General features: G+C 39.2%; 1 protein-coding gene and 1 pseudogene across 1 annotated transcript; both read right to left on the bottom strand.

The window, feature by feature from the left end:
• Positions 1–1,570: 1,570 nt before the first annotated feature.
• On the bottom strand, positions 1,571–2,514 carry LOC122450202 (annotated as a pseudogene).
• Positions 2,515–17,330: 14,816 nt separating this feature from the next.
• Positions 17,331–18,315, bottom strand: LOC122450199 (olfactory receptor 56A1). Its single transcript, XM_043482420.1, has one exon. The coding sequence runs from the start codon at positions 18,273–18,275 to the stop codon at positions 17,331–17,333; it is 945 nt and encodes a 314-aa protein (XP_043338355.1). The 5' UTR covers positions 18,276–18,315.
• Between the last annotated feature and the right edge of the window lie 5,459 nt (positions 18,316–23,774).

The raw sequence follows: 23,774 nt of genomic DNA, 5'->3' as shown, positions 1-23,774 counted from the left end.
AGGACTTGACTCTGTCTCCAGCCCACTGGGTGGCATCCTACACTGCAGGGACTGGATAACTGTCCTTCATGGGGTCCTAAGTTTTCAGACTCAAACATTTGGAGCTGTGCCAGTAATTAGCTCTTGTCACTCAGAGCTACACCCTCCCATCTAAACATCTTGTGATGCTGGGACTTAGACTCTAGGGCTCACGGTCAGCTGGATCCCTCTCAGTTTCCACCTACAGAGAGCACCAGAGAAAGACTGGAAGGTGGAGGCGGTGGGGAGTGGGGTGGGATACTTGTTCCTTCCCCTTTCATTAGTATCGCTCAATAATGACTCTTCATTCTGGCAGTGAAATAGGTTTTAGCTTCCAGGATTGGCTGGTTGGTTGCTTTGGATTTTGTTTGGTTTGGAGTTTCAGAATTCCCAGAATCAAGTCAGCCTCTCTGAACTCCCTCAGAGATATCAGCAGCAGGATAGAGTCCTTGCTCAGAGGTCTCTGCCCCAGCTCTACGGGCACCTCCTCAGAGCCCTTGTGACACTAATACCAGTCAGAGGCAGCGCCCCTCCTCAGAGCTGTGAAACCCAGTTGAACGAGCCCACCACCAACCTGCTGGCTCCTAATGACCCAACACTTCCCAAGTATAAGGTTCTTCCCTCAGGTACTATCTCTGTGTTACTTTAGCATCCTCCCCCTCTTTTTTCCTTTTTTTGATTTTCATGTCTCCAATACTTATTTAATCAAGTGCTTACTTTAAATTCTCTAAAAGTAACCTATGAGATTTATTTTCTCCTGAATGGATCCACTTTTATCCACAAACATGACACTTTGCTCTGTCTTTTCACCTTCAACTAGAGTTCTTGAGATGAATCAATAAATAAGACCTGCCTTCCAGTTCACTGAATGTGCCGCTTAAACCCATGGGGACATGGCCAACTTACTGTCCTGATTCCACAATTTCTTACTCCCTTGGTATCCACTCTCCTCCCACCTCAAACTGGTTCCTCATTCTCTAGACTCCCTGAGGACAGTGAGGCGGTTTAGGACATGGTAAGACGTTAGCATTGGTTTATTATTATTATGAATGCTCTTTTCCTGTGGCCCTGCAGGTTTTTTGTCACAGGACTCTGTCTCCTCTGAGAACTCATTACTCTCAAAATAGGAGATACAGGCAGGAAATACCCATGGACATCCAGAAGGACAAAACACAGGCAAAGGAAAGTAGGGTGGGGCATTTCTGTAGAAAGACACCAGGATCTAGAGCCTGGACTTTAATCTCTGTTCTATATATATATAGATAGATAATGATCTCCAGCAGTTTTTTCTCTAAAAATCATATTTTTTTCTACTATGTAAAATGGAAGTAGTAGTAGCTACATGAATGTTGTGAAGATTAAATTGCTTCACTGTAACTGCCCAGGACCAAAGCAGTTGCCCAAGAAAAATGAGTTTCTTCCTCTTGCCTACCGTCTCCTGAACCAGGCAAGAACAAAGGAAGAAACCAGGGTCAGGCTTTTCTCTAGCTCGTGTCTGGGAAAAATCACTGAGAAGGAAGGGCAGATAGAATCCTAAATCTGTTTTACAAATTCATATCCCTCTCTGCAGCAGTTTCTGAATTCCTTGCTTTATCTCTTTAGTCCAAACCCCATATACAATAGGGTTCAAGGCAGGAGGTATGAGGTGATGAAGGTCATTGAGCAGGATCAGGATGTCCATGGGGACCCTCTTTCTGGTCACATTTGTCAACACTACAACCAGAAGGATGGTGCTGAAGAAGAGAATGAGGATGAAATGAGAGCCACATATGCTCAGAGCTTTGACTGCAGCTCCCTCGGCCTTGAACTTGAACACAGTTCTTAGGATGAGGACGTAGAAGATGAAAATGAGGATGAAATCTGAGCCTAGTAAGATCCAACCAGCCACAAACTGGTAGATTGTGTTCAGGGTGAAATTGTCACAGGAAATCCTGGACACAGACAGGTTGGCACACGTGCAGTTCTCAATGACACTTTCCCCACAATAACGAAGGCTGGCAGCAGGAATGGAAATGGGTAGAGTGAGAAGGGCATTCTGTACGACAATGAAGGAACTAGCTTGGCCACAACGTGATTAGTGAAGATGGGTGGGTACTTTAGTGGGTGGCAGATGGCCACATAGCAGTCATAGGCCATGACCAAGAATGCACAGGACTCCATGGGGAGGAAGCTGTTCACGATGAACATCTGGAGGAAGCAGGCTGAGAAGCTGATGGACCTGAGGTCAAACCAGAAGATGGCCAGGACCTTGGGGATGACGATGAGAAAGAGCACCATGTCCATCAGGGAGAGCAGGCTGAGCAAGTACTACATAGGCTCATGCAGAGAGGCCTCCAGCCGGATGGTGATCAGGAGGGCGGCGTTGGCCCCCATGGCCAAGAGGAAGAGGAGACTGAGGGGCAGGGACAGCCAGCGCTGCCAGCTCTGGTAGTTAGGGAAGCAGATGAGGAGGAATTCAGAGACTGAAGGAGTAGAGTAGTTGCTGGGTGAGGTCATCCAGTCAATCCTGAGGTGAGAAGTCTCGTCTTGACTGTTTGCTTGGTCAGATACAAAAGGTAAGTTTGTTTAATTGGTTTCAAAAGTATAGCTCTCACTCTGTAGGTCACTAACGATATGTAGAAGAAAGAAAATTCCAGGCAATATCCTAAAGACAGAGTGGTGGGACTTGACAATTAATGTTGCTGCTGCTGCTGCTAAGTCACTTCAGTCGTGTCCAACTCTGTGCGACCCCATAGATGGCAGCCCACCAGGCTCCTCTGTCCCTGGGATTCTCCAGGCAAGAGTACTGGAGTGGGTTGCCATTTTCTTCTCCAAACAATCAATGCTACAGTCTATGAAAGAGAAAAAAAAAATCAGTGTAAACACTAAGATTTGAAAAGAGAATAACAATAGGTAGTAACCTCACAACATTAAAAATGTGCAACAAATTAAGTCCGTGTGGCACCAGTTTAAGAAAAGCAAAATGATAATAGTATAAAGGAGAAGTTGCTTTCTCCATGAAAATTTTAAGGAGCATAGGATCAACTTGTCAGCTAAGCAAAAGTCTAATAATATGAGAATATGAATGGTCATTAAATTTTATTGAAAGGGTGTCATTAGTGACCCGGACATGGGTAATTCTTTGGACTGGTGGCAATAGAAACCAGAATGAAAGGAGCTGAAGATTCAGTGAGAAAGTGTAGCTAGAGAAGGCTGACTACGTAGCTAAAAGGCTCGTTTCAAGCTTGCAGGTAAAGGAAAAAGCAAGACAAGAATGAAACATATTGTAGCATGCCTATTTGGGAAAAGATCACAAATTCAGATGGAAAGTAAGATAATTGAAGTAGTTGTTTATTAAGAAAGAAACTTTTTTTTTACTATTATCATTTCTTTGTAATTTTTTACACATAGATTTTGTACCTCTCTGTCTCCCTCTACCCTACTCGGAAATATCTGAGGACTGACAACATGCACTTTTCATTGATACACATCAACATTCTCTAACGCCCCATAGATTCTTAACAAAAGCCTATTGAAAAATGCTAGACCTTAGTGTTTTACACAGATGGAAAATTTCAAGGAAGGAGAGTGAAAGTGGAGAATTAGCCAGGGTCTCAGTGCTGAAGGAACTTGGAGGAGGAGAAAGGAGAAGCTCTGATCAATGCTACAAATGGTGGCTATATTTAAAATGGATAACCAACAAGGACCTACTCAACAGCACAGGGAACTTTGCGCTGTATTATGTAGCAACCTAAATGGGGAAAGAATTTGAAAAAGGATGCATGCATGTGTATAATTTGAATTGGCTCAGTGTTAAAGAACCTGCCTGCAACACCAGAGACATGGGTTCGATCCCTGGGCCAGGAAGATCCCCTGGAAAAGGGAATGGCAACCCACTCCAGTTTTCTTGCCTGGAAAATCCCACGGAGAGAGGGGCCTGGTAGGCTACTGTCCATGAGGTCGCAAAAGAGTCAGACATGACTGAGCACAGCACACACACATAATTTGAATTACTTTGCCCAAAACTATCACATTGCTAATCAACTATATTCCAGCATAAGATAAAAAATAAATGAAAAATTTTTAAAGAAAAATGTTTTTAAAAAAATACTACAAATGGTGGTCGCTGAGGGTTTGTATGGTGGACTTCAGGGGATGGACAGAGCATGCCAGAAAATGCATGTTGGAACCTGGAGGCTTATTCATGCCACTGTCTGCAGGTGCTGCTCAAGAGCCTATCCCTTGGTGAATGGTAAAACCTTAGGCTAGGTCTCTGACTTAATAAATCTTTGGCCCTTGCCCTAAAACAAACTCAGAATCACTCTATTGTTCCTGCTATGTTAGTACAAACTTTCTTGAATTTCCTTCAGCTTAAAATATTACCAACTTATCCATATAAAACCTCACCTCTCTGCACCCAGCTTTCCTGTTCTTCTTGACCTTCATCCTCCTCATATTCTGTTTTCTCATCCCTGTTGAGTGCTTTTCTTAGCACTTTGTCCTTTTCTAGCATTGTTTGACATAATATTTATACCTGTTCATGCTCCTCCTCACAGGCTACTTGCTGATCAATTCTCCTGTTTATCTGCTTCCATTCATCACTTGTTCACCATTTCCTTGTTAAAGGGTTATTGCCCAAAACTCATCAAGTCCAAGGTACTTACCTTCAGCCACCCAGTGTTATCACTTGGACTCTAAGCTTATTAAAGTCCAATTCAATTTCTTCACCATTTAACACTGGATAGCAGGTAGGAGGAGAGAAAATCTGGAATGGGAAAGAAGGAAAAGGAAGCAAATTTCTATATGTTCTAATAAGTGTAAGTGTTGGTACATGGAGTAAAAACTAATTTAAGGACTCTAAAGCTGGATCGACAATATTCACTCGTATATATCAGGCATCTCATATATACCAAACATTCTTCTGAGAATATCATATCTATTCATTTATTTCATAGACGCATGATGTCAAAAACAAAACTGAGAATCTTTCTCAACTCTGTTTCAATTAGCCCTCTGGAGTATCTTATCCAATTCAGGGCACTATGTATTAGGAAATTCCTTGTCAAACTGAGACAAAGTCATAGGATGTTAAAACATAATAAAAGGCATTGACCCCTTTTGTGGGGTCAAGTAATTGTTACAAAATATAGATGTGTAAAGAGTGAAAAAGTTGGCTTAAAGCTCATCATTCAGAAAACTAAGATCATGACATCTGGTCCCATCACTTCATGGCAAATAGATGGAGAAACAATGGAAACAGTGAGAGACTTTATTTTGTGGGGCTCCAAAATCACTGCAGATGGTGATTGCAGCCATGAAATTAAAAGACGCTTACTCCTAGGAAGGAAAGTTATGACCAACCTAGACAGCATATTAAAAAAGAGAGACATTACTTTGCCAACAAAGGTCCATCTAATCAAGGCTATGGTTTTTCCAGTAGTCATGTATGGATGTGAGAGTTGGACTATAAAGAAAGCTGAGTGTCAAAGAATTGATGTTTTTGAACTGTGGTGTTGGAGAAGACTCTTGAGAGTCCCTTGGACAGCAAGGAGATCCAACCAGTCCATCCTAAAGGAGATCATTCCTGGGTGTTCAGTGGAAGGTCTGATGGTGAAGCTAAAATTCCAATACTTTGGCCACCTGATGCGAAGAGCTGACTCATTTGAAAAAACCCTGATGCTGGGAAAGATTGAGGGTGGGAGGAGAAGGGGATGACAGAGGTTGAGATGGTTGGATGGCATCACCAACTCAATGGACATGAGTTTGGGTGGGCTCCAGGAGTTGGTGTTGGACAGGGAGGCCTGGCGTGCTGCAGCTCATGGGGTCACAAAGAGTCAGCAACTGAGCAACTGAACTGAACTGAACTGAAAGATGTGTTATCTGCAAAGGACATCAGTGATAACTTCAAAATATTTGAATGGTTATCTTCGGCAAAAGGGCAAAACTAGAACCATCAGAGAAAAATCACAGAGAAACTGAGTTTGGTTAAATGTGAAAGAGAGCTCTGTCAGTCTAAAGAACGTTATCTATCTGCAATTTAAACTACTCTATGGGGACAGAGTTTGGGGAAAACTTCTTCATCAGTTTTTTCCCTGAGTCCATGTGCCAGATGTCTAGTGACATACTAATTCAGCATCCCTACACCTTTTATCTCACTGTAGGATTTATAGACCTCCTTTATTTTCTGGCCAAGCAAGATGAAGGCCAATTCTCTACTTTCACTAAGTCTCCTAACCAAGAAATGAAATGAGGTCCTCTTCTAGGAAGGCAGAGAGAAGAAAGAAAACTGACCTGCTGCTTATGGATCTGCTTAGGGTTTCTAATGCATCCAAAGTTACCGTACCTCTCACCTTGTCATTGCCTTTTTCTTCCTATTTATTGGAGTCTATTAGAAAAGGATCCTTGACTGTCTTGTCATTCTTCCTGTCTAGATCCAATAGAGTCTATGCTATCTGCCCTTAGCCCTGGAACTTACAGAAGATGTAGAGGGATGAGTCTTTTATGAAGTATCAGCTGTAGTAAAGCCATGTTGGGACTTTGCTAAATAAATCTTGAGGGTTTTATGAGGTCCTATTCCTCCCCTACCTTTTTTCTTAGACCCAGATGGGAAAATGTAACTTGGGAAGCAGAGACTTGATGGGTAAAAAGCTGAGTCCTTTGGGAACTGTCCTTTGATGCTCCTGCAGGTAGGGAGTTAGGATGTGAAAAATGAACCGGTTTGAAACTAAGGTAAGAACTTGCCCAGAAGCCCGGGATCTGGTACATAAGCCCTGACACACAAACATGGTTGAAAGTGGAGAAAAAGAGACTACAGAGTCTTTATTACAGTAAGTCCAATGTTTTGAGTGCTTTCTGAGTGACCTAAACTATTTAAGTTCTTTATATAATTTTTCTCATTGAATCATCTCTCTTAGATATAGATGAGCAACTCTTTGGAATAGAAACTATTATCCCTACTGTGTGTAGGGGATAGATAGAGAGAGGGAAACATGCCCAAAGGTACACAGTTAGCCTACATTTATAGCTACATCCATCTGACTTCAATGTCTATGTTCTAAATGACCCTTTCCCACCATCACCACTAATCTGATGAATGTGGCTCTAAGTATTGAAATCCTAAACAAAATCCTAGCACATCAAGTTCAGAAAACTGTTAAGATTTATTTAACTAATAAATATATTTATCCCCTAAAGAATGCAAGGCTGTATATTGTCACCTGCTTATTTAACTTATAGGCAGAGTACATCATGAGAAATGCTAGGCTGGAAGAAGCACAAGCTGGAATCAAAATTGCCGGGAGAAATATCAATAACCTCAGATATGCAAATGACACCACCCTTATGGCAGAAAGTGAAAAAGAACTAAAGAGCCTCTTGATGAAAGTGAAAGAGGAGAATGAAAAAGTTGACTTAAAGCCCAACATTCAGAAAACTAAGATCATGGCATCTGGTCCCATCACTTCATGGCAAATAGATGGGGAAACAGTGGAAACAGTGTCAGATTTATTTTGGGGGGCTCCAAAATCACTGCAGATGGTGATTGCAGCCATGAAGTTAAAAGACACTTACTCCTTGGAAGGAAAGTTATGATCAACCTAGACACCATATTAGAAAGCAGAGACATTACTTTGCCAACAAAGGTCCATCTAGTCAAGGCTATGGTTTTTCCAGTGGTCATGTATTGATGTGACAGTTGGACTCTGAAGAGAGCTGACTGCCGAAGAATTGATGCTTTTGAACTGTGGTGTTGGAAAAGACTCTTGAGAGTCCCTTGGACTGTAAGGAGAGCCAACCAGTCCATCCTAAGGGAGATCAGTCCTGGGTGTTCATTGGAAGGACTGATGTTGAAGCTGAAACTCCAATACTTTGGCCACCTGATGCGAAGAGCTGACTCATTTGAAAAGACAGTAAGAAAGATTGAGGAAAAGATTGAGGGCAGGAGGAGAAGGGGACAACAGAGGATGAGATGGTTGAATGGCATCACCGACTCGATGGACATGGGTTTGGGTGAACTCCGGGAGTTGGTGATGGACAGGGAGGCCTGGCATGCTGTGGTTCATGAGGTCGCAAACAGTCGGACATGTGACTGAGTGACTGAACTGAACTGAAAGAATGCAGAGAAATAAAAGGAAATCTGACAATCTAATTTAAGACATCAAGGTTGTGAATTAAATAAAGTAATAAAATCATTCAAATCACAAACAGATTTGAATCACAGCTCTGACATTTGCTGTTTGCATGACCCACACATTAAACAAACAGTAACTACATCCTGTGATCCACAAACTGTATTAGACATTGTATATTGGATTGGCCAAACAGCTTGTTTGGGTTTTTCCGTAACAGTATATGAAAACCCAGATGAACTTTTTGGCCAACCCAATACAGTGGTAAATAAGCAAATGTGGTCCTTGCCTTCACCAAGAGTGCATTCTAATTATATGGTTGTTAAAAGAAAAATGGCATCTCTAAATGCATTTATTTGAATAATTTCTAAGACAAAATTGTTTAGTAAAGAAGCAAGAGGCAAAAACAGTACATAGAATGCTATACAAAATAATTTTGTAATGCTATACCAAGAATATAATGTAAATAAGTGTATGTATGTGTATATATATATATACATATATATATATACACACATACACACTTTATTATATGTTCTTAGATGGAATCAAATTACCTCTGGAAGGATACACAACAAACCTATAAGAGTAGTTCTTTCTGAGAAAAACAAATTTGTCAAACTTGGCAGATGGGTAAAATGGTATGTTAGAGATTACTGGTTATTTACCCAATACCTCCATTCTTCCTTAGTAACAAAAAACATTATTTTATTTGGGTACCCAAGTATACTACCAAAATACTACACCTCTCAGATTTCAAATGTCAGTAGATGTAATTTGGCAAAGTTTCCAAGAAAACTCTCTAAAGTGAACTAGTTTAGCTGAGGAATGAAGGTCATTTGCCCTCTCTCCTTCCACATAGAACAGGCACAGGATTGATGCCTGAATTTCTAGTAAGCACCTTAAACTATCAGTAACATTGAGGATGAACATTAGATTCTAAGCATGGTAAAGCAGAAATAGAGAAACCAGTGAAGCTCTGGTTTCAGTCCTAGATGTCCATTTCTGAGACTCTTCTACATGGAAGAAAAAGTATTTTCTGTTTAGGCCATAATTATTTAGGTTTTCTATTATATGCAGTCAGAAATAAAACTGATATGGAAAATTAATTATTTTTACTGAATACCTTTAGCTTTTAAAACTTTGAACTATGTGTATATATTTTCTATATTTTAATTAAATATGCTTTTAATTCATTCTTTTGATCATACAATTAAAATGTAGAAAGCTTTGGTAATTTTACAAAAGAAAATATACAGAATCCTGTCAAAAGCCATCATAGAACATTACTGTGGGAGCATTACATTAGATAAGTTGTTGAATCAAAATGGCCTTAAGGAAGAGAGGTCTGAATGCGAAGAAAAACAAGAGTAGATGCAGAGAAACCAGTCAAAAGACTGTTACTTGCCCAGACAAGATGGTGGCCTGCACTAGGCTGGTGGCAGAGGAAATGAATTTGAGTGGACAAATTTTGGAAGAATAGTTAAGTAAATATACTGATGAATTAGAAAATGAGGCATTCAGTGTAGAAATCAAATCTTATTCTTAGGATTCTCTTTGATAACCTAGTAGACATGGACCCATTTACTATAATGGTATCACATAGTGAGATTTCTGGGTATTGTTGAGCTTACATTTGAAGTTCATAATGATAAATTTAATGTGAAATCAGCAAGCTTACTTAGGGGATTTTTTTCTAGAAAGCTTCAATCTTCCACAAAGGAGATGGATATTTCGATTTAGTCAGTGTTTGGGTTATTTCAAGCAACTACAATGGAGGAAGAGTACAAAGGAGGTCAAAAGAGCATAATTAAATGATGGGCCATAGAGTCTCAGCTTAATAAGGAATAAAGTCAAGAAAAAAGAAAGATAAAAAATAAAATGAAGGTGATTTATTCAGTGGCTTGGTAGTCTTGATGTTCAACAATTGTGACTATATTAAGGATAGTTAAAAATCTGAGCCTGCAGTTAGAAGGTGATAGTCAGAAAGGATATTTCAAATCTAAGTTTTAGAGATGAATCAGCCACAAAAATGAGATAAGTCAAAAACTGGTAGTTTAAACAAGAAAGTCTAAGTTTTGAGTACAGGCTGAACTAAATATTCAAGCATTTCCACTTTTCCCAGCTAAGGTATGTTCACTATATGAAAATCACATTCTGATGAAAAATAAATGTATGTAAGTGAAGTAATTAATCATAAGAGGGATACATATAGTATACACACAATATAATTTCTTAAACTAAGGATAAATCTGAGAAACGTTTTTGAGGAGTCTAGACTTCAGATAAAGAATACCTTCAACAGAAAAATAATCTGATATACAGTCTTTAGCCTGTAGCCTCCCACTGATTTTAGACAAATAATTTAGTTAGGCAATAAGTAATTCATTTCATTTCTTTGTTGTCTCATCTGATGCATCTGCAGACACCATCACCTGGGAGCCACCCTGCATTAGAAAATGAGCAGAAACTTACTCCAATGCCCTTTATAAATTTGCCTGGGGTTGGTGTAATTGTAGTAGTCTGCTACTTGTATGAGCTTCCTGATGCTTTATGTTACACTGGAGGACTGAGTGCATGGATAATAGATCATAATGAGGAGAGCAAAGAGATAACAACTCAGTGGGCAAGCAGGGAAGGAGCTGTTTCTGCTGGGAGCCTAGCACAGCTTGTCCTGCAAGGTGTGCATCTGGAGCACAATAGGGCATTGCCTAGAGAGCACCGGAACCGACTGATGGCCAAGCTAAAATTTCCAAAGGGGTACTGTAGTCAAGCCCACAAAAAGTGAAAGAGCTGCTTTGTAGTTCCCAGTCTTCTCTTCATTTTTACTGGTTCCCATGAGTTCCTAACTGATGACCTTTAAATGGGTCCCTGAATTCACTGACTTCTCACATTTGTTTACTTATAAACACTGGTGTGTTTTTCCCATCAATCCAGCATTAATCATTCAAATTCTCACTCTGAACAATATAGTCCAATCAATAATAACTTTTCATTTTTCCTATATTACAAAATAATACATTGACATTCTATCATTCAAATTATGATATTGTACATCATTTAAAGTCATCCAGTAAAATCTTGGAACCCATTAGAAATAACTGGTGTAAACAATCAGTTGTGTGTTTTTCATCTATTTTTATGTGTATGTTAAGATCTTATATATAAATATTCTTATATATAAGATACCTTATACATAAAATATAAAATATCTTATATATAAAATATCTTATATATATAGACCATATATATATTATACATATAATATATATATATATTCTTGCCATCTCTATAATGAATACACAGAATAGATCAAGAATACACAGAAGAACTATACAAAAAAGATCTTCATGACCCAGATAACCACAATGGTGTGATCACTCACGTAGACCCAGACATCCTGGAATGCGAAGTCAAGTGGCCCTTAGGAAGAATTACTATGAACAAAGCTAGTGGAGGTGATGGAATTCCAGCTGAGCTATTTCAAATCCTAAAAGATGCTGCTGCAAAAGTGCTGCACTCAATATTCCTACAAATTTGGAATACTCAGCAGTGGCCACAGGACTAGAAAAGGTCAGTTTTCATTCTAATCCCAAAGAAAGGTGATGCCAGAGAATGTTCAAGCTACTGCATAATTGCACTCATCTCACACACTAGCAAAGTAACACTCAAAATTCTCCAAGCCAGGCTTCAACAGTACATGAACTGAGAACTTCCAGATGTTCAAACTGGACTTAGAAAAGGCAGAAGAACCAGAGATCAAATTGCCAACCTCCATTGGATCATAGAAAAAGCAAGAGAGTTCCAGAAAAACATCTACTTCTTTATTGACTACGCCAAAGCCTTTGACTGTGTGGATCACCACAAACTGTGGAAAATTCTTCAAGAGGTGGGAATACCAGACCACCTTAACTGCCTCCTGAGAAATCTGTATGCAGGTCAAGAAGCAACAGTTAGAACTGGACATGTAACAACAGACTGGTTCCAAATCAGGAAAGGAGTATGTCAAGGCTATATATTGTCACCCTGCTTATTTAACTTACATGCAGAGTACATCATGCGAAATGCCAGGCTGGATGAAGCACAAGCTGGAATCAAGATTGCCAGGAGAAATATCAATAACCTCAGATACACAGATGACACCACCCTTATGGCAGAGCAAAGAGGAACAGAGGAGCCTCTTAATGAAAGTGAGAGTGAAAAAGCTGGCTTAAAACTCAACATTCAAAAAACAAAGATCATGGTATCCAGTCCCATCACTTCATGGCAAATAGATATGGAAACACTCAGAGACTTTATTTTCTTGGGCTCCAAAATCACTGCAGATGGTGACTGCAGCCATGAAATTTTTATAAAAGACGCTTGCTCCTTGGAAAAAAAGCTATGACCAACCTAGACAGCATATTAAAAATCAGAGGCATTACTTTGCCTACAAAGGTCCATCTAGTCAAAGCTATTGTTTTTCCAGTAGTCATGTATGGATGTGAGATTTGGAGTGTAAAGAAAGCTGAGCACCGAAGAACTGATGTTTTTGAACTGTGATGTTGAAGAAGACTCTTGCGTGTCCCTTGAATAGCAAGGAGATCAAACCAGTCAATCCTAAGGAAATCAATACTGAATATTCATTGGAAGGACTGATGGTAAAGTTGAAACTCCAATACTCTGACCACTTAATTCGAAGAACTGACTTTTTGGAAAAGACCCTGATGCTGGGAAAGATTGAAGGCGGGAGGAGAAGGGGACGACAAAGGATGAGATGGTTGGATGGCATCACCAACTCGATGAACATGAGTTTGAGCAAGCTCTGGGAATTGCTGATGGACAGGGAAGCCTGGCGTGCTGCAGTCCATGGAGTCACAAAGAGTCGGACACAACTGAGTGACTGAACTGAACTGAAGATCTTATATAGGTATATATGATATTATTATATATGTATCATTTATATCATATCATTTATTTTTTTTTTAATTTTTTTATTAGTTGGAGGCTAATTACTTCACAACATTTCAGTGGGTTTTGTCATACATTGATATGAATCAGCCATAGATTTACACTTATTCCCCATATATCATATCATTTATATCCCATGCTTTTACACTAGCTAGGCAAAACCATTTTATAAATCATGAGTTTGTAGTATGCTTTATTATCTAATCTAAGGTGCAACTTGAATCTTTTTTAATTGGAGGATAATTGCTTTACAATGTTGTGTTAGTCTCCACTGTACAACAAAATGAATCAGCCATATGTATACATATGTCCCCTCCCTCTTGAGCTTCCCTCACACCCCCACCATCTCACCCCCTAGGTCATCACAGAGCCCCGAACTGAGCTCCCTGTTCTATACAGTAGCTTCCCATTAGCTATCTATTTTACACATGGTAGTATATTTATGTCAGTGATATTCTCTCAATTCATCCCATCCTCTCCTTACCCTCCTGCTGTGTCCACAGACTTATTCTTTATGTCTGCATCTCTATTTCTGCCCTGCAAAATAGGTTCCATTTTTCTAAATAGATTTCACACATATGTGTTAACATGAGTGCTTTTAAAAAACGCTCTTGCATTTAGTGAGACTTTTACCTTCCATATACATTTAAGAATAACTGTAACAAACATTCCTCTGAAAATCTTGCTGGAGTGTTTCTTGAAATTGCATTGAATTTATCAATTAATTTGGGGAGAACTGACATCTTTAAAATGTTCATATGTTCTTTTCCCTATACATTGTTTTCTCTACTTTTAAGGTGTAAAAGTAAAGTGGAAGCCTCACTTAAATAACAGCATAATTTTAAAATTATGTCCTTAAAGATCTTGTGTATTTTTTATGATACCAATTTCTACATATTAATAAATTCCTCCTATGGTAAGTGGCATGTTTATTTCTAATATTTTTGGATAACTTTTGCTGGTATAAAGATAACTATTGAAGGACTTCCCTGGTGGTCCAGTGGTAAAGAATCCTTCTTCCAATGTAGGGATGGGTTTGATCCCCTGTCAGAGAAGTAAGATCCCAAATGCCTGGATCAATTAAGCCCATGCGCCACAACTAGAGAAGCCCGTGCTCAGCAATGAAGACCCAGTGCAGCCAAAATTTTTTTTTAAAAAAAGAAAACTACTAATTTTTTCAAGTTTACCTTATCTTTGAACATCTTACTGAATATATAACTAATTCTAAAAATTGTTCATTGTTTTAAATTATTATACCATATAAAAATATAAAAATCATGTTAATTTACTCATTTTTATTCTGATCCTTAAAATCCTTTTTCTTCCCTGATGTATTTTGTGGGTTAGGACTTTGTCTTTTACATTGAACTGTAGCAATGATAAGGGCATTCAGCTGTGTTCCTTTTGGTACATTGCCCTTGGTAAAAGGAGGCTGCCTCCTCCAATGTTATGCTCCCTCCCTAGGGCAACCCCTATCTAATGAATAGTTGATGAGAGAAGAAAAAGGCCTGGCACACAAACCTCAATTTAGAAAACTCTGGAGGTGAAGGTGAAAGTTGCTCAGTCATTTCTGACTTTTTGTGACCCCCTGGACTGTAGCCCTCCAGGCTCCTCTGTCCATGGAATTCTCCAGGCAGAATATTAGAGTGGGTTGCCATTCCCTTCTCCAGGGGATCTTCCTGACCCAGGGATCGAACCTATGTCTCCTGTATTGCAGGCAGATTCTTTACCATCTGAGCCATCAGGAAAGACCCAGGAAACTCTGAAAGGCCATCCCAATCTCCCTTTGGAGTGGTTATGTGAGTTCTTGCGTTGGTTTTCTCAGATATTTTTGAATAGTTTCCACACAAGAATTCATTGATCAGTACTCTGTTGAATACTTTAAGGGAGCCCCTCTGTAGATTTTTGGAGTTCTCCTTCTAGGCAATTCTCTTTTCTCCAGTACTCTGCCCTGTGACTTCTTAGCTGCCTTAGGCTTCCCTGACTCCCATGTCCTCAATACAGGAAGACTGTCAGGCCACATTTAAGTTTACCCTCCCTTTGACATGGTTTGGAATTCCTCCTCAGAATGCTGCAACAATCTTTCTCCAGTAAAAGGGACTTAGCTCATTTACTTCTTATTTTCCATTGCCTAAGATCAAATGCCTTCAGAATCATTGTTTCACAAATTTTTGTCCAATTTTCTTGTTGTTTGAAGTGAGAGGATAAATCTTGACTTTGTTTGCCCCATATTTACAAGCTAAAGTCCCTTTTAACTATGTATAATCATACTGAACAAGCAGATGAAAACACCATTCCACTTCTGACACCTCCCTGGGTTCAGGGTTGGATTTACGACTGCATAAGCCCTCCACCCTCCCCACAGCCAGAGGAGACATGTTTTACATCTGAAGACTTAGTATCTTAGGAGGACTATGCACCACAATAAAAGGGGGTATACTTCTGGGGGAACCTGAAGTTATAACGATTTGGGAGCTCTAAAATAAAGCCAGGAAATTTGAAGAAAATAGATTTTAGGACTGGAGGAAGGGCAGTGGCATTGTAAAAATGGGAAATCAAGTGAGATGTGACTAATTCAGGACCTTCAAGATTAAGGGTGGCACTTAGATTTATTTTTAAGTGGAAAATCTATGAAAATTTTCTTCCTTGTGTATATGGACAATAGAAAGTATACTCAGAATTAATATGAGTGTCTCAGGAAAAAGCATGTAACTATAAATCTTTTATTCATGGAGTTAAAGGGCTAAGTAAAGACAACTGCATGACCAGGCCTCCAAGTCAACTGTGTTTGACTCTGGGGAACCAGTCTCTGTCTTCACTCATAAGAAGATAACTTTAGGCCAATATTCCTTGAACAACCAAGGTTAGAGATAATAAAATCCACACAGAAGTGTCAGCATGAAATACATTTTTCTCTCCTTCTCACATACCCAATTGTTAATCAAGTTCTGCTCATTCTTTAAAGAAATTCCTCTGAAATACTTTCTAACCATGTTTTCATGCTTTTTGCAAAGAAATCAAGCACTCCCCCACCCCAGCTCTCCAGCTTTCACCAGGTTTTTTTTGTTAGTACTCTACCACCAGAGAGTATACACCTTTTCATCTAGTATTTGTAGTTTACAATTCAAAAACAAAGATCGTATTTGTTGAAAGCAATGTGCTAGTACTGTCTACATTTCAAAGGCCTTTAAGAATTTTGGAATCTATTGACTAGAACCAGTGTTTGAGGACCTCTTAATAGAGTGGCCCTTGCTTTCATTCTATGGAATTTTGCAAATAAGAATTATATCTGACCTTCAGGAAAGCGTATAGGATAAGCCCAAACCCTAAGCTTCCTACTACCAATGTAAATAATGACATCTCTGCCTACCAACTACAATAATATATTATGTTTGTTTTCTCACCCATTTTCACCAGATTGTGACATCCAGAAATTTAACCATATGCCATACTTATACTCTCCTCTTGAGTGCAGCTCCAGACCAGATGGCACATGGTTTTAAGTAAACAGAATGTCCCCATAAACCACCACACTCAGTTTATCCATTTCCCACATTACTGGTCTTCTCATTCTCCACTTCTACCTCCACTTGGGTCCTCAGTATCCGGCCTTTTCCATAAAGAGTTTCCATAAAGCATACAGGGATTCTGTTGGGCATAAGCAGTACCATTATGAATATTACCCTTTTGTAACAGAAGCTGGAACAGTCATGGTGAGATAAAGATGGTGATCTCTCTGAGCTCTGTGCCTCTGCTTAGCTCTTCCTGATTCTCAAGGGAGAGGATCTAGAGAGAATACACTTATTGGATGCAAAAACATCCTAGAGATCATGGCCTAAAGAGCAGAACTAGAGCTTCAGTTGTGTCTGAGGAAAGAATGCTGTGCCATGGAAGGCTCTGGAGTCACAGAGACCTACACTTGTATTGATGCTTTACCACTCACCAGATGTGATCTTTGTTAATATTTTTCCATAAATTAGTATTTTATAATACATAAAGTGGAATAGTAATCCCTGTCCTGCACTATTGTTATGAAGGTGAGATTATTTAAATATATAATATTTAGATACAAAGTTAGGTACCTAAGAATATTAGTTTCACTCACTCTATGCAAATGAATTTTGCTACCAGAAGGACAGAAACTGGGTAGGAGACGTTTACTATCAAGCATTTTTTGCTTTCTGGAATCACAAATCCTGAAATAGAAACAGAGGAAATAGTAACAGGTGTTTCCACAGAAAACCTTCTTCTATGTGTTTAAAACCCCCTCTGCAACAACTTCTGAAACCCCTGCTTTAACTCTTTGGTTTGAAACCCATATACAATAGGGTTCAAGGCAGGTGGTATGAGGTGATGAAGGATATTGAGCAGGATCAGGATGTCCACGGGGACCCTCTTTCTGGCCACATTTGTCAACACCACAACCAGAAGGATGGTGCTGAAGAAGAGAATGAGGATGAAGTGGGAGCCACATGTGCTCAGAGCCTTGACAGCAGCCCCCTCAGTCTTGAGCTTGAACACAGCTCTTAAGATGAAGATGTAGGAGATGAAGATGAGGATGAAATCTGAGCCTAGTAAAGTCCAACCAGCCACAAACTGGTAAATTCTGTTCATGGTGATATTGTCACAGGAGAGTCTGGACACAGACAGGTTGGCACAGATGCAGTTCTCAATGACGTTTTTCCCACAATAGCGGAGCCGGGCAGAGAGAATAGGAACAGGTGAAAGCAGCAAAGCATTCCGAGCTATGATGAAAGCACGAGCCTTGGCCACAAATTGGTCAGAGATGATGGATGGGTATCGTAATGGGTGGCAGATGGCCACATAACGGTCATAGGCCATGACCATGAATGTGCAGGACTCCATGGGGAGGAAGCTGTTCATGATGAACATCTGGAGGAAGCAGGCTGAGAAGCTGATGGACCTGAGGTCAAACCAGAAGATGGCCAGCACCTTGGGGATGACGGTGAGGCAGAGCACCACGTCCAGCAGGGAGAGGAGGCTGAGCAGGTAGTACATGGGCTCGTGCAGAGAGGCCTCCAGCCGGATGGTGATCAGGAGGGTGGTGTTGGCCCCCATGGCCAGGAGGAAGAGGAGGCTAAGGGGCAGGGACAGCCAGTGTTGCCAACTCTGGTAGTTAGGGAAGCAGATGAGGAGGAATTTAGAGACTGGAGCAGAGGAGTAGTTGCTGGGTGATGTCATGAGGTAAATCCTAAACTGAGGAGATTTTACTTGGGTTTATGTATGGTAAGGCACAGGAATTAGGTCAATAAAACATAAAACTCTCAAAATATTCTCTAGCACTTACTCATCCAGAAAACTGATGAGATATAGAACAATCCCAAATAAAGGCAAAGTTTTCTAAAGATACATATTAATGGTGGGCAAGCTTGGCAAATTATTGCTAAAGTTAAATGGAAAAGCAATAAGACAAAGAAGCCACAAGATTTAGAAGAAAATAAGAAGAATCACTGCATTAAAACATACTGTAAAGCTATAAAAAAATTTTCCAAGTGACAGTGACCAAAGCAAATGGCTAATTATGGATCCCATAGGCCAGAGATGCTCACTAGTTTACAGATTAATCTATAATTTATAAAGATGTCAGAAAATCACATTTAACTATAGGTCTTTTCAGTGAGTATTGCTGACATAATTTATTAGATAGTAGTTAAAAGAATTAGTTTTTCCTCACTTTTTAGTCATACACCAAAGTAAATTGGAGATGGAAAAATTTATACTCTCAATTCTATGATCATGAGTACTCAGCCACTTCAATACTGTCTGACTCTTTGCGACCCTATGGACTGTAGCCCACCAGTCTCCTCAGTCCAAGGGATTCTCCAGGCAAGAATACTGGAGTGGGTTGCCATTCCCTTCTCCAGGGGATCTTCCTGACCCAGTCAGGAAACCCATGTCTCATGTCTCCTGCATTGGCAGGCAGATTCTTTACCATTAGTGCCATCTGGGAAGCATCCCCCAGTCTGTAACATACCCTTTACAAGTCTATCTTAGTCTCTGATCCATCCACTTCTCTGTCCTCATTCCTTCCTTACATCATAGAGAACTATTTTCATTAAGTTCATCTTTCTGCTACCTGGATTTCACTGGGAAGAGTGTACTTAGTGTAAAGGATAATAAAGGAGGGGATAAGAAGGAATAAGCACAGAGAAAAAAGGGATCAGATGCCTGGATATACTGTCAGGTAGAAGTATAGGAACAAATTTAAGTTGATGTTTTTATATATTCAGGTGATAAGAATGATTTAAAACTAACTCTGTACTTGAAGAAGTAACACTAATCAGAGGAAAAATGATAATCATTCTATGCTTTGCTCTGGTTCAACCATGTTTAGAACACCATATGCAGTTCAGTGCACCTTGATTTAAGGGACATTTTTGAAACTTTATCACCTAGAAGATGTCCAGGATAAAAGGGACTTGAGAACTCATAATGAGGGACAATTTAGGAAAGTGAAGATATTTTGTGTGATGTAAACATGCCACTGACTTTTAAGAGGAAGAGAAAAACTAAGACCACTAAGGAGAAAAATTACAGAGATATCTATTTCTGTTTAATGTAAATCCTGTATAATAATTAGAGGAGACTTTTTTGTTAACACTACTCTGCTGGAACATGTTGGGTGAAGACAATAATCAGATCTCCTCACCAGCTTCCTCTCTGAACTCATGGGCTCGGTGCCCAATGTCATATTAAACTCCAAACAATCTCCCATCCTTTCTTTTTCTAAAGTCCCTTAGACTGCTTTTCTGGGCAAGCCAAATGGATTTTAGTCACATACTTGAATGAAATGCCCAGCCATAGGATCCCTTGTATTTAATGATATGGGATTGCTGAGACTATACAAGATCATTCTTTTCCAAAAGGAACCTAGAATTTCTGAATTTCATCCATCCAGTACCACCAGCCTTTCTCTTCTCTTATCAAGGGAGCCATTATTAGAATGAGAATGTCTCCCATTCTGAGTCTTTTGACGACCCAGCTGCTGCAGGTCCAACACAGACTTGCTTCCCTCCCTTAGCCCTGAAACTCACAGATGATGCAACAGATTGGCTCCCAATTAAAACGTCAATTGGCCTGCATCCAGTAACCAGATTGGAACTGCTTCCTTGGCTCTGCTGAAAAAGTGTAGAGGGTTTTATGGCCTGCACTCAGTTCTTCACACTGTTCTATCCCCTCCTCCAAGCCAGCTGGGAACAGTGGTAGTTTAGGATACTGGGGCCCTGCGGCTGGTGATGAGCTGGATCTCCTGGGAACCTTCATCTTACCTTGTATTAAGGTGCTACTAGGTGGTAGTTAAAAGGTGGGAAACAGGACATGAAACTATCTATCTGTTTGACTCCACAGATCATCTTCTTAAATATTACTTCATGCGACTTTCAGCATTCTGAAATGTTATACTGAAATGTTGCAAAATTTCTTAATGACACTCTACTGTTTCCTGCTTTTTTATATTATCCTGAATTCAATTCTGCTGTTTGTTATTTGCCTGAATTGGGGCAGCTAATTTATCCTATGTAAACTTCAGTCATTCAATATGTATTTATTTATTATTATCAACCATTTTCCAGTAGTAGAATAGTCACAGGAATAAAAAGATGAATAAAGTAGTTAAGGTCTCTGCCCTCATCAAGATTCCATTACAGTACTTACATTACATTATGGTATCAGAACTCTCCCCTTGTTCATAAAATAAAACCAGTTCTCATAATATGTACTACTCAAGACTACACATAAACTGGACAGTTACTTTCAATGAGCTTAGATCCACATTTATTTTGTTTCTCATTAATGTGTTTCACATAGTATTTGAAATGCAATTGAATCAACATATTTTTTACCTAATTAATTAATTCAAGGTCATATATAATCTGACTCCTTCCTACCTCTTCAGTGTATTTTGTTTTTTTGTTGTTGTTGTTTTTTTGTTTGTTTGTTTCTTTTTGGGTTTCTTTTTTTTCTTTTCATTTATTTTTATTAGTTGGAGGCTAATTACTTTACAATATTGTAGTGGGTTTTGTCATACATTGACATGAATCAGCAGCCATGGTTTTACATGTATTCCCCATCCTGATTCCCCCTCCCACCTCCCTCTCTACCCAATACCTCTGGGTCTTCCCAGCACACCATGCCCGAGCACTTGTCTCATGCATCCAGCCTGGACTGTTGCTCTGTTTCACCCTAGATAATAGACATTTTTTGATGCTGTTCTCTCAAAACATCCCACCCTCGCCTTCTCCCACAGAGTTCAAAAGTCTGTTCTGTACATCTGTGTCTCTTTTTCTGTTTTGCATATAGGGTTATCATTACCATCTTTCTAGATCCCATATATATGTGTTAGTATGCTGTAATGTTCTTTATCTTTCTGGCTTACTTCACTCTGTATAATAGGCTCCAGTCTCATCCATCTCATTACAACTGATTCAAATGAAGTCTTTTTAATGGCTGAGTAATATTCCATGGTGTATATATAGCACAGCTTCCTTATCCTTTCGTCTGCTGATGGGCATCTAGGTTACTTCCATGTCCTGGCTATTATAAACAGTGCTGCAATGAACATTGGGGTGCACGTGTCTCTTTCAGATCTGGTTTCCTCGGTGTGTATGCCCAGGAGTGGGATTGCTGGGTCATATGGCAGTTCTATTTCCAGTTTTTTAAGAAATCTCCACACTGTTTTCCATAGTGGCTGTACTAGTTTGCATTCCCACCAACAGTGTAAGAGGGTTCATTTTCTCCACACCCTCTTCAGCATTTATTGCTTGTAGACTTTTGGATAACAGCCATCCTGACTGGCATATAATGGTACCTCATTGTGGTTTTGATTTGCGTTTCTCTGATGATGAGTGATGTTGAGCATCTTTTCATGTGTTTGTTAGCCATCTGTATGTCTTCTTTGGAGAAATGTCTGTTTAGTTCTTTGGCCCATTTTTCGATTGGGTCACTTATTTTTCTGGAATTGAGCTGCAGGAGTTGCTTGTATATTTTTGAGATTAATCCTTTATCTGTTGCTTCATTTGTTATTTTCTCCCAATCTGAGGGCTGTCTTTTCATCTTGCTTATAGTTTCCTTTGTTGTGCAAAAGCTTTTAAGTTTCATTAGGTCCCATTTGTTTAGTTTTGCTTTTATTTCCAATATTCTGGGAGGTGGGTCATAGAGGATCCTGCTGTGATTTATGTCGGAGAGTGTTTTGCCTATGTTCTCCTCTAGGAGTTTTATAGTTTCTGGTCTTACATTTAGATCTTTAATCCATTTTGAGTTTATTTTTGTGTATGGTGTTAGAAAGTGTTCTAGTTTCATTCTTTTACAAGTGGTTGACCAGTTTTCCCAGCACCACTTGTTAAAGAGGTTGTCTTTTTTCCATTGTATATCCTTGCCTCCTTTGTCAAAGATAAGGTGTCCATAGGTTCGTGGATTTATCTCTGGGCTTTCTATTCTGTTCCATTGATCTATATTTCTGTCTTTGTGCCAGTACCATACTGTCTTGATGACTGTGGCTTTGTAGTAGAGTCTGAAGTCAGGCAGGTTGATTCCTCCAGTTCCATTCTTCTTTCTCAAGATTACTTTGGCTATTCGAGGTTTTTTGTATTTCCATACAAATTGTGAAATTATTTGTTCTAGTTCTGTGAAAAATACCGTTGGTAGCTTGATAGGGATTGCATTGAATCTATAGATTGCTTTGGGTAGATAGCCATTTTGACAATATTGATTCTTCCAATCCATGAACACGGTATGTTTCTCCATCTGTTTGTGTCCTCTTTGATTTCTTTCATCAGTGTTTTATAGTTTTCTATGTATAGGTCTTTTGTTTCTTTAGGTAGATATACTCCTAAGTATTTTATTCTTTTTGTTGCAATGGTGAATGGTATTGTTTCTTTAATTTCTCTTTCTGTTTTTTCATTGTTAGTATATAGGAATGCAAGGGATTTCTGTGTGTTAATTTTATATCCTGCAACTTTACTATATTCATTGATTAGCTCTAGTAATTTTCTGGTAGAGTCTTTAGGGTTTTCTATGTAGAGAATCATGTCATCTGCAAACAGCGAGAGTTTCACTTCTTCTTTTCCTATCTGGATTCCTTTTACTTCTTTTTCTGCTCTGATTGCTGTGGCCAAAACTTCCAACACTATGTTGAATAGTAGTGGTGAGGAGTGGGCACCCTTGTCTTGTTCCTGATTTCAGGGGAAATGCTTTCAATTTTTCACCATTGAGGGTAATGCTTGCTGTGGGTTTGTCATATATAGCTTTATTATGTTGAGGTATGTTCCTTCTATTCCTTCTTTCTGGAGAGTTTTTATCATAAATGGATGTTGAATTTTGTCAAAGGCTTTTTCTGCATCTATTGAGGTAATCATATGGTTTTTATCTTTCAATTTGTTAATGTGGTGTATTACATTGATTGATTTGTGGATATTAAAGAATCCTTGCATTCCTGGGATAAAGCCCACTTGGTCATGGTGTATGATTTTTTTAATATGTTTTTGGATTCTGTTTGCTAGAATTTTGTTAAGGATTTTTGCATCTATGTTCATCAGTGATATTGGCCTGTAGTTTTCTTTTTTTTTGTGGCATCTTTGGTTTTGGTATTAGGGTGATGGTGGCCTCATAGAATGAGTTTGGAAGTTTGCCTTCTGCAATTTTCTGGAAGAGTTTGAGTAAGAGAGGTGTTAGCTCTTCTCTAAA

Source organism: Cervus canadensis, chromosome 11 (assembly GCF_019320065.1).
Source record: "Cervus canadensis isolate Bull #8, Minnesota chromosome 11, ASM1932006v1, whole genome shotgun sequence".
NCBI lineage: Eukaryota > Metazoa > Chordata > Mammalia > Artiodactyla > Cervidae > Cervus > Cervus canadensis.
Note: the sequence above shows the minus strand (reverse complement) of the source record. Positions and strands in the feature narration are given on the sequence as shown.